Source organism: Pelobates fuscus, chromosome 2 (assembly GCF_036172605.1).
Source record: "Pelobates fuscus isolate aPelFus1 chromosome 2, aPelFus1.pri, whole genome shotgun sequence".
Classification (NCBI taxonomy): domain Eukaryota; kingdom Metazoa; phylum Chordata; class Amphibia; order Anura; family Pelobatidae; genus Pelobates; species Pelobates fuscus.
In genome coordinates, this window is record NC_086318.1 from 333,608,408 (window position 1) to 333,621,578 (window position 13,171).

The following is a 13,171-nucleotide window of genomic DNA, read 5'->3' on the forward strand; positions in this document are numbered from 1 at the left end:
TTAGTAGCATTAAAGGAACACTATAGGGTCAGGAACAAAAACATGTGTTCCAAAACCCTATGGTATTAAAAACCACCATCTAAGCACCTCCCCCCCTCCCAAATCAGGGGCAGAGCCAGCACAAGCCAAACACAGCCATGGCCAATCAGTATCTCTCGATAGAGATGCATTGAATCAAAGCATTTCTATTAGGAAAGTTTAGTGCCCATGAAGAGGGTGGAGATACTATTTCAATGCTGTATTGCATGCAGCACTGCCCAGGAAGCACCTTTAGCAGCTGAGTGACCAGTGGATGGATCACTAGGCTGTAATGTAAACACAGATTTTCTCTGAAAAGACAGTGTTTACTGCAAAAAGTCTGAAGGCAATGATTCTACTCACAGAATAAATACAATAAGCTGTAGTAGTTCTTGTGATTATAGTGTCACTTTATGTTTATTGGGAGAGTGTTTTCTAACTTGTGTGGTCAAGGTAAACTAGATGCCATTTACTCTTTTGCTTCTCAATAGTCATAGGCTTACTACAAATCTCAATATTCCATAGGAAAGATCGTAAGCTCAATTATTTTTAATAAATATTCACATACAGTTTCAGACTGGAAGCTCATTTGAGCAAGATCTTCATCTCTTATTCCTGCCTGTCTAAAGCTAATCTTTGTGTCAAATAATTTGTTTCCTCACTTTACACTGAACAGAACGTGCTTCCTCTTTAAATATAGAAAATAATTTATCTACTTACAGTACCATGTGCTCATTTTGAAACGGAGTGTGGCATGTAAGCTGGGCTTTTGGAATCCCTAAGTTATATACCCTTGGTTCCTAACCCCTGCTATTTCAGCGGGTCTCCACAAAATTGCATTCATTCGCTGAGAGCAGTCAGCTGACACTACCAGCAAATAAACAGCTGACGAGATCAGCATCTAGTTTCTGCAGAAGCTGAATGAATATCACTGACCAAAGAGGACTCTCCGTTTTCAGCAAGAGGATAAACCGCTTCAAACAATTTGCCCCATTACTAGAAGGGGGCCAGGGTACTTCAGGCATCATGATCATCAAATCAAGGTTTAGTGGTTATGGTGATGTATCCCTTTAAACATTTCATTTTAACTTAATAGTTAACTTTTCCCAAATCCTAAACATGGATCTTACCAACGGGTAACTGCCTTATTTTGGATTTGGGGAAAGTGACCTATTTTTCAAATTAAAATGAAATGCTTAAAGGGACACTCCAGTGCCAGGAAAACCGTTTTCCTGGTACTGCAGGTCCCCTCTCCCTCCCACCTCCGGTTGCTGAAGGGGTGTCTTAGCAACCGGGGGTGGGAGGGCAGTGGTTTCTGCTCGCCGCCACTCCTCCTCTTCTTTACATCAGCCGGTGGGCAAGACTGATCCCGCCCGCCGGCTGAGGAGACCTAATGCGCATGCGCATTAGTGCTCTTCATAGGAAAGCATTTGAGTGACGCTGGAGGTCCTCACACAGCGTGAGGACGTCCAGCGACACTCTAGCACAGAAAACCTGTGCTATGGAGCAGGAAGCGCCCTTTAGTGGCTGTCTAGTAGACAGCCACTAGGGGAGGACTTAACCCTGCAAGGTAATTATTGCAGTTTATAAAAAACTTCAATAATTACATTTGCAGGATTAAGGGTAGTGGGAGTTGGCACCCAGACCACTCCAATGGGCAGAAGTGGTCTGGGTGCCTACAGTGTCTCTTTAAAGGCAACTTAAAGGGTTACAACAATCACCATAACAACTACAGCCTGATGTAATGATTATGATGCCAGAAGTGCCCTGGCCCCATTTCCTAATAATGGGGCAAATTGTTGGCAGCGATTTGGCCTCTTGCCGGACACTCAGAGTATTCTTTGGTCCTTGCTGTACACAGAGTCCTTTTTGGTCAGTAATGCGCATGCAGCTTCTGCAGAAGCTAGATGCTGATCCGGTCATCCGTATATTGGACAAGAGTGTCAGCTGACTGCGCTCAGCCAATTAATGCAACTTTGTGCATAGAAATATCCACAGAATGAACCATAGCCAGCCTGAAACTCCTTCCTGTGGTAATCTGAAAATGCCAGAGGTGAATTTACACCTCCGCCAGCAAAGGGGTATTACGCCAAATGTGCACCATTTCTGCACTTACTCCAGGCACTTTAAATCACTAAACCGGTACTGTGGCTAGGAGTAACCTTTTAATTTTGTGTCAGAGGGGTTCTCTATAGCTTTGGGGGAGGCAGTGCTGCTACAGTAGACTGTTTATTACAGACAGTTGCCTAGTGTGATGAAGAATATGATGTGCAAGTTCCAACCACTGGAGACCTGCGGGGGTAATGGACACATTACTGTTACTGATAGCTTAGCAGTCTAGAACTGGGACAACCAACACTCGCACCCCAAATGTTTGGGAACTACCTCTCCCATCATGCTCAGCCTTGGGCAATGCATTTATCTGGAGTGCCAAAAGGTATGCCTCAGACTGGGTAGACAGTGTGCCAAGTGTTCCTCCATCTCCTGGGCTGTCACCTCTCACACAGCTTCTCTGCCGGCATTGGCAGGGGGTCAATGGTGGACCCTGAGACCTCCTCTCACTTTCACACTGTCCATCCACCTTCCCAGAGATCACTCCGCCCTGTTCCTGACACAGTGTCCCTCCGCCGGGCCCCCAGCTCACCTCTTCCACCTCTATCTCCTTGTAGTCGATCTGCTCGAAGTTCAGCACGGGGGGAGTCTCGATCATGTCAGCGGAGGCGGCAGACATACCGTGCCTTGTCCGACAGAGAAAGCTCCTCTCCGGCGAGAGGTGGGGGGGGGAGGTGACTATTGGGGCTACCGGACTCGCAGGGAAGAAGGTCCGGGGCCGGAGCCACAGTACTCTGTGGGATTCACTGGCGGCCCCGGCCCGGCGAGGACCAGCTCAATCCTGGCTGTGACCCCAGGCTCCGCCTGGTACGGAATGACCCGAGGGAAACAAAGGGAGGAGAGTCGGGGCCACCGCAGCGCTGACACACGGCCGAACCGACCATACATGTAGCGCAGGAGTCAGCGCAGGCCGGGAGCAGACTGGCGGTGAAACGGGGGCGGGGTCTCGCTCGTGACGTAAGCGCTTGAGGGGAGAGAAAAAAGTGACACCAATTTTTTTTTTCACTCAGCTTTATTGTAAAAAAAAAATAAAAATATATACAATGGATCATAGAAGCTGGTATGTTATGGTCTAGTGTAGAATGAAATAACTTTCATGGAGATAATAAAATGTTCTGCTGCAGTTTTGCTTTGATGATATGCATTTTTTTTTTTTTTAAGCAGAGGTATGGTCACACACCCCCGCCCCCCATCCCTTGAAAAATTAGTATTTCTTTAATCTTTATGAAATACTCATACTGACTGTGTTGGAATTTTACTGAAATTAAAAATCAGTCAAGAGATATACTGAGAGTCCTTTGTACCGATCAGATGGCGCACGACAGATGTCCCAACCATACAACATTGGATTGACAAGGTTGATAACTTATATGAAATGGAAACACTGACAGTCTCACTTCGTGGAACAACAGAACATAGAGCACAAATGTGGTTTCCGTGGCCGGACGGTATCGCATGATGCCATTATGCCCAAATTTTCCACCCAAATCCCTTTGTCCTTTTCTAAAAGGTCCCCATTTTGGTGTTTCTGAGTATGTAATAGAGTGTTTAGAAATCTGTCTGTGTTAATAAAATGCATTCTTCTTGTTATAAATGGAAATTTCCGATGCATAAATTGTTATTAGTAAATCACCTAGAATTTCTCAAAGCAGCCCGTCACTGGTGACATTCCCACCCTCCCCTTGCAAATTATTAAGTAGGTAAATGGCAGCATAGCTCAATTCAGAATTTTGTGAATAGGCCTTCTAGATTTTAAACGGTTACTCCAACCGAAAATACAGTGTTCCACCTGCGCCCCCAAAAAGTAATTATCTAAAACTTACCTCTGTTCCAGCGCCAAGGCCAAGTTCTCCCTGCAGCTTAATCCTTCACTGCTGAAGTCACTCCTCTAGAACATCACCCCCTGTATAATATATGTCCCATGTATAAATAGGGGCATCAATTCTGGGGATGAAAATGATACCGGAGAAACTGACGGAAGCCAAGCACAGAGAGATGGACACAGGTTTCTTCAGGAAGGAAGAGATTCTTTATTGGATCACCGATCGGGACTCAGAGGGACTAGCGTCACCAAAATACAGCAAAGTCTGAGTACTGAATACATAGAGTACATTCCTTATATAGCACTGTAGCTCCTCCCACAATTAACTACACCCACACATACCCTTAACCTATTTAATAAATAGAGTCTAAACTCATCCATCCGGTCTAACCACGTGGCTCATCTGATACAAAGGAGAGGGACGCGTAATTCCAGTTCTTACATTCCTGCACCTGGTCAGTACAGTGATAACAGTATCTTAGCTACGTGTAATTAACTAACTGATACTACAAACACATATACATACATATGCCTTGTGGCAATCTTAGCCTGCTAAACTTGTATTTTACTGGAATTACATCACATTCCCCCCTTTGATGCCTCTGATATTTCACAATTACTTGAGGCATCACTTAACCTTGGTTTGCATATACCTCAGGTTACCATGAACCAGACCAGACTTATCTTATGATGTGAATCTTTTAACACTCATCTTCCTGCATTGGTTCTCCTTGATCTAGAGCCTTATACTTATATATCGCCATTATCTGTGCAGCAGCCTTCCTCTCTGCTATACTTCCTATCAGGCTTTGCACAGACCTAACTACTAAGGGTATAAGACACGGTAGGAGTAGACACAACAGTAAAATCAGTAGGACTCCACCTACCACTGCCTTAAGCCCTCCAAACCACTCATACCAGCTACCAAACCAACTACTTGGATTGTACCCTTTCCATACCTGAGTAGGCACATGCACTAGTTTAACCATATGGCTAGTAAGCTCAGCTATTGCTTGCCCTTCGTCATCTATTTGAAGACAGCAATTGCTCAGGTTAAACTTCCCACATACACCTCCCTCTACTGCCAAAAGGTAATCCAAGGCTAATCTATTTTGGTACACTGCTGTCCTCATCCTGGTATTATGCTTCGCTAGAAGATTGAGTGCTTGTGAGGTCTCATTAGTAATAATCTCAACCACCGCCTGTAATCTTATAATACGGTTGAGCATATAAATTGGGGTTCTATAACCAAAGGTACCATCTTCTGCCCACGTGGCTGGCCCATAATAATCTATGATACGCTGGGGAGGCCATTCATTATCTTCCCAGGTGCCTATCTCTAAGGGTCCCCTTTTCTTCCTATGATTCACATCATACACTTTAACACCTAAAGTCTCACCTGTTTCAATCGGTAACAAGAAGAAGGATGGTTTGAGCATACCCAACACACATGCCCCTTCCCAGTCCTGTGGCAACTCCGAATAGGCTTTCTTACCACAGATCCAGTACAAATTTGCTGGGGCTCTCCAGGTAGATGTGATGGATAAATCAAACCACACATCCTTTAAACTGGCATATCTAGCAAACGGGTTAGATGGTTCTGAGACATTTGAAGCCGACCACCAAGTTGTATTTTTAGTATCATCATCATAAGCTTTTTGCCCTAGACAAGTTAATTCTCCTACAGAAGTATTATACATTATTCCTTTCCTTGCTATGCAAACATAACCTATGATGGAGGTCTTTAATCTCCACTCAGATTTACCTCTAACACTCAAATGATAATCGGCTTGTGTAGATATTAGTTGGTCAACTGCCTCAGAACCGGACATTACCTCCTTTGCTTCCCAAGGCCATTGGTCTCCCATGTTAGTACCTCCACACACATAGCAGTTGGTAACATTAAGACTACCGGCAATACTTTCAGCTAGGTCAATGAACAGGTTTTTAGCGTTATGGGGGATCTTATTATCTATACTCATCTCTTCATAAAAGGAATGGTATACTTGATGAGTCTGGGAGGATACCGTATCAGTCTCTATTCCTATAAACAATAATGTCCCAGGATCTAAACCCGTCCCGTATATCTGAAACCCAAATAAATTTCCATACTTATCTAGGAACTTGTCGGGGTTATTAATAAGTATATGGACTGGGTTGCATTCCATAGACTTACAATAAGGGCTAGTCGGCAACTTAGTCACTATCATGTCTTTATCTACTGTCTGTCCCCAAGTCGCCCACCCCACACAAGACCAATATGGACAAAAGTTATAGTCTTTATTTGGGCATCTAGGACTCACATATTTATTTTTACTACTGGGACAAATATATTTATCATTAGACCCATACGTCCTCTCCCATCTAAGATCCCCACATACATTCCACGGTTTTCTACCACTTGATATCGCCTTACATGCATCAAATAGCAGAACACCCGAAGAATGTACGGATTCTAACACCGTCTTATTAATTAGGGTCCCCTGAGGATCTCCATTCCTGAGAGTCAACCAAATTGTACGAGGTTGATACTCTGGACTGAAGCACTTAGGTTCTCCTACTCCTAAATGGCACACACTATAGTCTATATTTAGGTATCTACATCTTGATACCTCTCCTTTACATTCGTATTGTGAATGCCAAATTAGGGTTTGGGAAATATGGTTACCTGTTCTCGTAGTCTTAATGCATACCTCACAGCTAGGAGTGTCGGTACCTCTACCTTCCTGAATATAAAAACACATATAAATAAACACAATCAAAAGCACATCTTTCGCCGTCATCCTCAGTCTTCGTCCGTGCGATGGAACCTCAGCTTCCAGGATGTGAGGGCTGCAGGGAATGGAGTTCTGCTCGTCTTCACAGGTGTCCCTTCGAGACTTTCCTGGCTTATACACTATGTGTTGGTAAGCGGACAGGCTTTATTATGGCCTTCTCACTCACACCTGTAACAATAAAATTTGTAATCCACAATAATTCCTCGTTACTCCGACTGAGTAGTGCGTTTCAACCGGATCTTGCAGGGATTCTCTGGATCTGCTGTAATTTGCCAAGAATCGACTGCTGCTGGTTTAACCCTGGAGTGATGTATCCACGGAGTTACTTCGGCTACTTTTATCGCTGTAGGGGTAGACAAAAGAACAACATAAGGACCTCTCCACTTGGGCCCTAACGGTACATTATTCCACTCTTTAATCCACACTTGGTCTCCTGGATGATAACTATGAACAGGGGGATAAATATTCACAGGTAATCTATCTTGTACCCATTTCTGTACCTCCTCCATAGTCTTACCCAACTCTACAACCTGCTGCCGGGTAATTCCTTCTCCCAACTGACTCAAGTCCCCCCTTAAGTTACCAAGTACGGGAGGTGGTCGCCCATACATGATTTCAAAAGGAGAGAGGCCCATCCTTCTGGTAGGGGTACTGCGGATTCGCAATAAAGCTATGGGTAAGAGAACGTTCCACTTAAGTTGGGTTTCCTGACACATTTTAGCCAACTGGTTCTTTATAGTTCTATTCATTCTCTCTACCTTACCAGAACTCTGGGGTCTATATGCAGTATGAAGCCTCCACTTTATACCAAGCATATGAGTCAGTTGTTGTAGGCACTGATGAACAAAAGCTGGACCATTGTCCGATCCTATAGAACAGGGTAGTCCATATCGGGGTATTATTTCTCGTAGCAGGAATCTTACAACTTCTCCTGCTTTCTCTGTACGAGTAGGACATGCTTCTACCCAGCCTGAATAGGTGCACACAATTACCAACAGGTAACGATGTCCACCCGATTTAGGCATTACTGTAAAGTCTATTTGTAGATCGGACATGGGGAGTCCCCCCATAAACTGGACTCCTGGTGGCTTTACTGGTCCTTGTCTTGCATTATTCTTAGCACACGTTACACATCTGCGTACAATGGCCTGAGTCAAGTTGGACAATCTTGGTATGTAGAAATGTTTCCTGAGAGATTCTTCAGTACTGTCTCTCCCAGAATGTGTCCCGTTGTGATAATTTTGGACAATTTCTACCGCTAGTGATGCTGGTATGACTATTCTTCCATCTTCTAGCTGATACCACTTGTTCTCCAAATACTTTCCCGGTTCAGTCTTTAACCACTCCTCTTCTTGAGCTGTATAAACTGGAGTCCATTGGGACAGTGGAGTTGGTATAAGAGCAGCTATATGCCCCACATACTCCTGTCTTCCTGATTCAGCAGCACGCTTAGCTGCACTATCTGCCATCCGATTTCCCTTGGTTACATCACCATCTCCTCTCAGATGCGCTCGACAATGTATGATACCGACTTCTTTCGGCTCCCACACTGCTTCCAATAGTTGTAGGATTTCAGCTGCGTACTTGATTTCTTTGCCTTCTGAATTCAGTAGTCCTCTTTCTTTATACAAAGCTCCGTGGGCATGAGTGGTTAAAAACGCATACTTAGAGTCCGTATAGATATTTACTCTTAAACCTTCAGCCAATTGTAACGCTCGTGTTAGTGCTATTAATTCTGCCTTTTGTGCTGATGTTCCTTTCGCCAGTGGCCGAGCTTCTATCACCTTGTCTATTGTTGTCACTGCATATCCTGCATAGCGGATCCCTTCTTTCACATAACTACTGCCGTCGGTGTAATATTGAACATCGGGGTTCTGGATGGGAAAATCACGAAGATCTGGTCTACTTGAAAATACTTCATCCATTACTTCCAAACAATCATGTTGACTTTCAGTAGGTTGCGGCAAAAGGGTAGCTGGATTTAAGGTGTTTACAGTCTCTAAATGCACTCTTGGGTTTTCACACAACATTGCTTGATACTTGGTCATACGGCTGTTACTAAACCAATGATTTCCTTTGTAATCCAACAACGTCTGTACTGCATGTGGGACTCGTACATAAAGTTCTTGACCCAGAGTGAGTTTATCGGCTTCAGCTACTAGCAGGGCGGCTGCAGCTACGGCTCTTAGACAAGGTGGAAGTCCGCTGGCCACTGCATCCAGTTGCTTAGACATGTAGGCAACAGGTCTTTGCCATGATCCCAAGTACTGTGTCAATACTCCCACAGCCATTCTTCTTTGCTCGTGTACATATAAGTAGAATGGTCGTGTGTGATCAGGTAGACCTAATGCTGGGGCACTCATCAAAGCCTTCTTCACATCTTCAAATGCCGTTTGCTGTTCTTGGGTCCATAAGAAGGGGTCGTGCTCTGTACCTTTGATGGCTGCGTACAGAGGTTTTGCCAGTATCGCATAGCTGGGAATCCATATCCTACAGAAGCCTGCTGCCCCCAAGAATTCTCGCACTTGTCTTCTATTCTTGGGTATTGGTATTTGGCAGACAGCTTCTTTTCTCTCTGGCCCCATAATCCTTTGACCTTCAGAGATATGGAATCCCAGATACTTGACAGTTGGCAAACACAACTGAGCCTTCTTCCTGGACACCTTGTATCCTGCCTTCCAGAGAATATGTAGTAGATCGTGCGTTGCTTGCTGACATTTTTCTTTTGTATCTGCTGCTATCAACAAGTCATCTACATATTGTAACAATACACATTCTCCTGGGATAGACTCGAAATCCAGTAGATCTTGACTTAGAGCTGAACCAAATAGGGTAGGTGAATTTTTAAACCCTTGGGGCAGTCTTGTCCAAGTCATTTGGCGTTTTGAGCCCGTTACAGCGTTCTCCCATTGGAAAGCGAAAATACATTGGCTTTCTGCGGCAATTCGGAGGCAAAAGAAGGCATCTTTGAGATCTAAGACTGTGAAGTAAGTAGCCCCGCCCGGAATTAAAGCAAGCAGGTTATATGGATTGGGTACAACTGGATGTATGCCAACAACCGCATCATTGACTGCTCTTAAGTCCTGTACAGGTCGATACTCATCTGTACCGGGCTTTTGAACAGGCAGCAATGGGGTGTTCCAGGGGGAAGTACAGAATTTTAGGATACCATACCGTATGAACTTATCCAGATAGGATTGGATGTTCTTCTTAGCCTTCTGCGGAATGTGATATTGTCTTAGGCTCACTGGATAAACCCCATGTTTCAGTTCAATTTTTATTGGTGGAATATTGCGGGCCAGTCCTGGTGGGTTGTTCTCTGCCCAAACTCCTGGTATGTTAAACAATGTCTCATCACTCCTAGGGTTTTGGCTAGTCAACACTGTATAAAGTCGCCACTCTTCTTCCTTTGGTACGGATAAAGTCATAATACCTGAAGGTCCATTAAACTTTAAGGATGTTGTTCCATTTGGTAGGAACGTAATCTGCGCTTGTAATTTTGATAGCATATCACGTCCCAGCAATTGGACTGGACATTCAGGCATATAAAGGAATTGGTGTTTTACTACGTGGCCTCCCAATGTACAGAGTCGACTTTTAAGAACCGGTTTTTCAGCACTTCTTCCAGTTGCTCCTATCACAGTAATAGTCCTTCCAGATGGAGGAGCAACTAGATTAGTCACCACTGAATGTTCAGCACCAGTGTCGATCATGAACGCACTCCTTTTCCCCCCTATTGATACATCGACCATAGGCTCCGCTCGACCAAGGGGGATGGAGCCCGGTCGGTATCAATAGTCCTCCATGACAGTGTCAGCCAATCCTACAAAGTCCCTACCTTCTCTATCGCGGGACCTTTGCGCTGCTGGAATATACCTGTCTTCCCTAACACTTCCTCTGTTCCCATTACTCCCTCTATAACCATTACTCCCTCCGGGGCCTCCTCTACCTCTCGCTCTACCTCTAAAGTTTCCGTAGCCTGCCCTGGGTTGGTCTCTCTCGTACTGCTCTCTTTGCGGACATTCGTTCCTCCAATGCCCTTCTTCCTTGCAATACGCGCATTGATCCCTACTCAAAGGCTCCCTACTCCATCTATTATTGCCTCTATCTGGGCCCCGTTTATCTACGCCTGCGATCGCTACCGCTAGCATATCAGCCTTTTTACGCATCTTGCGCTCTTCCTCTTTCTTACTTTCTGTATCCCTGTTCATATAGACCTTATTTGCTACCTCCATTAGTTGGGTGATGGACATACCTGCAAACCCTTCTAACTTTTGTAGCTTGCGCTTAATATCTCCGTATGCTTGGCTGACAAAGGCGGAGTTAACCATTCGGGAATTGTCTGCGTCTTCCGGATTAAAGGGGGTATACAAGCGGTATGCCTCCAATAATCGGTCATAAAAGACACTGGGCGCTTCATCGCTTTTCTGGATCACCTCAACTGTCTTCGACATGTTAATGGCTTTCTTTCCTCCGGCTTTCATGCCAGCAATTATAGCGTCTCTATAGGCTCTGAGTTGAACCATATCAGCACCATTTACGTTCCAATCGGGATCGGTGTTGGGATAGTGTGTCGCGGCCCATGCTGCTGGATTGGCTTGGTTCAAAGCACGGGCTCTATCCTCTAATGCTTTAATGGCTGCTTGATTTATTCTTGTCCTTTCCTCATTGTTAAATAAAGTCATTAGTAACTGCTGGCAATCAGCCCATGTCGGATTATGCGTCTGTACTATTGAGGTGAACAGATCAGTCATAGCTTGTGGTTTCTCAGTATACGAGGAATTATGGGTCTTCCAGTTTAAAAGATCGGTTGTGGTAAATGGGACATATACGAAGACTGGGTCAGCGTGTGCCATTTGACCTGCGGCATCGATATAAGCTGACCCGGGATTCAGACGAAGAGGCATCTGATAGTGCTTTAATTGTTGGGCATCAGTCAACTGTCGGGTTTGGATGGGGCTACGTAGAGAGGCGTCAGTCATGGGTTCCGGTCGGGGAGAGATAGGGTATGGGGATGTGGGAGGTCGGTTTTGGGAAAAGGTCGTAAATAAAACACTTCGAGCCGAGCTAGATGAAGCTTGACCGGAAGTCTGAAGTGGCGCCAAATCAGGATATTCGTTTCTAATGGGGGTGGATTCTGGTTCCGGAAGGGGAGATTTAGTACGAGGGGGGTTGGATCCTGTACTGGAGGAGGAAGCGGAAGTGGATGAGGGTAATGAGGGGAGGGGTGCAGGACTTCCTGCGTTTGCGTCACTTCTTCTTAACGGAAAGTAAGGGGGCGGCAAAGGGATCTCGGACTCAGGGGGCGTGTCCAAAATGGGCCTAACACCAGTCCTAGTGGACGAGCAAGTCCTAGCTACCATGAGGCGACACTGCTCCTCGTGGCATGTCTGGAGCCATTTTGGCGAGTCATTTACGGCCTGTCTCCAACAGTCAATATAAGGAAACTGGCCGTAAAGTTCAGGCCTACCCGATACAGCCACGTGTAAGTGCTGTACCAGAGTTGGATCCAAACTGCCACGTGGCGGCCATGCCGCAACCAAAGTAGGCCACTCCCTAGTACACAAAGTGACCAAACGTACAGGAGACATCTTTACCCCAAAATCACAAACTTTGAATCCCTTTTTAAAATTCTTAACCATACATCCTAAGGGATCCGGAATCGTTGACTGCGACGCACCCATACTTAACAATGGAACGTCGTCGACAACGAATACTATACACGCGTACTATTCAACAGTCACACCCGTTTCCTCTGGCAACAGCACCACGTGGTACGGTTACCAAGTGAAACGTACACAATAACAATAAACACTCAGGGAATTCCCGTACACACACAGCTGTTACACCAGTCACTATATAATCAATATTATGCCCTTTGGCGTAACTATACAGTCACCCACGCTATAATTCTCTATATACGAATTACCCGTCTATAACACACCCCAGTAACATCGTCTTTTACAAATAGCGGTTACAGTACGGTTAGCATAGGTCAAAGCACAAGTTAAGGTCACAATACAATTATTAGTGGTTATGGTGTTAAACATGCAATGGACGACAATGATTAGTACTTATTATATAATGTCAGTAAATATACAGGGTTATGGTACCGTGCACTATAATACAGCAACACACTATTAACACTCTCGCTAGACGGCTGAGCTCGCGCTATCTAACAAGATATACACTTTACTAAAACAATCGTTAACACATTTACAATTCCCAACTAAACTATTGGCCAGTACCTTGAATGGACTACCTAAAACTATATACACCCGTTTTGGTTAGCCACACTGCCCAATCACCACATATATAGCGAGCTAGAGAACCGAATTTACACAGGCGCCTCTTAGTCGCACTATCAAAAGTCTAGTGGGTTCCAAATTTACACGCCTTCCCACTTAGCCCAGATAGGATGAGAACTAGCGAACCGAATTTA

The 13,171-nt window shown here is 44.9% G+C and overlaps 1 protein-coding gene across 3 annotated transcripts in view; it reads right to left on the reverse strand.

Moving 5' to 3' along the window:
* Positions 1 to 3,089, reverse strand: part of MAP3K7 (mitogen-activated protein kinase kinase kinase 7) — a 46,516-nt gene extending 43,427 nt beyond the window's left edge. For all 3 annotated transcript variants that reach the window (XM_063443575.1, XM_063443574.1, XM_063443573.1), the window contains exon 1: positions 2,663 to 3,089. In XM_063443575.1, coding sequence (XP_063299645.1) covers positions 2,663 to 2,749 — 87 coding nt within the window. In that variant the 5' untranslated portion in view covers positions 2,750 to 3,089. The remainder of the gene's footprint in view (positions 1 to 2,662) is intronic.
* Positions 3,090 to 13,171: the final 10,082 nt, after the last annotated feature.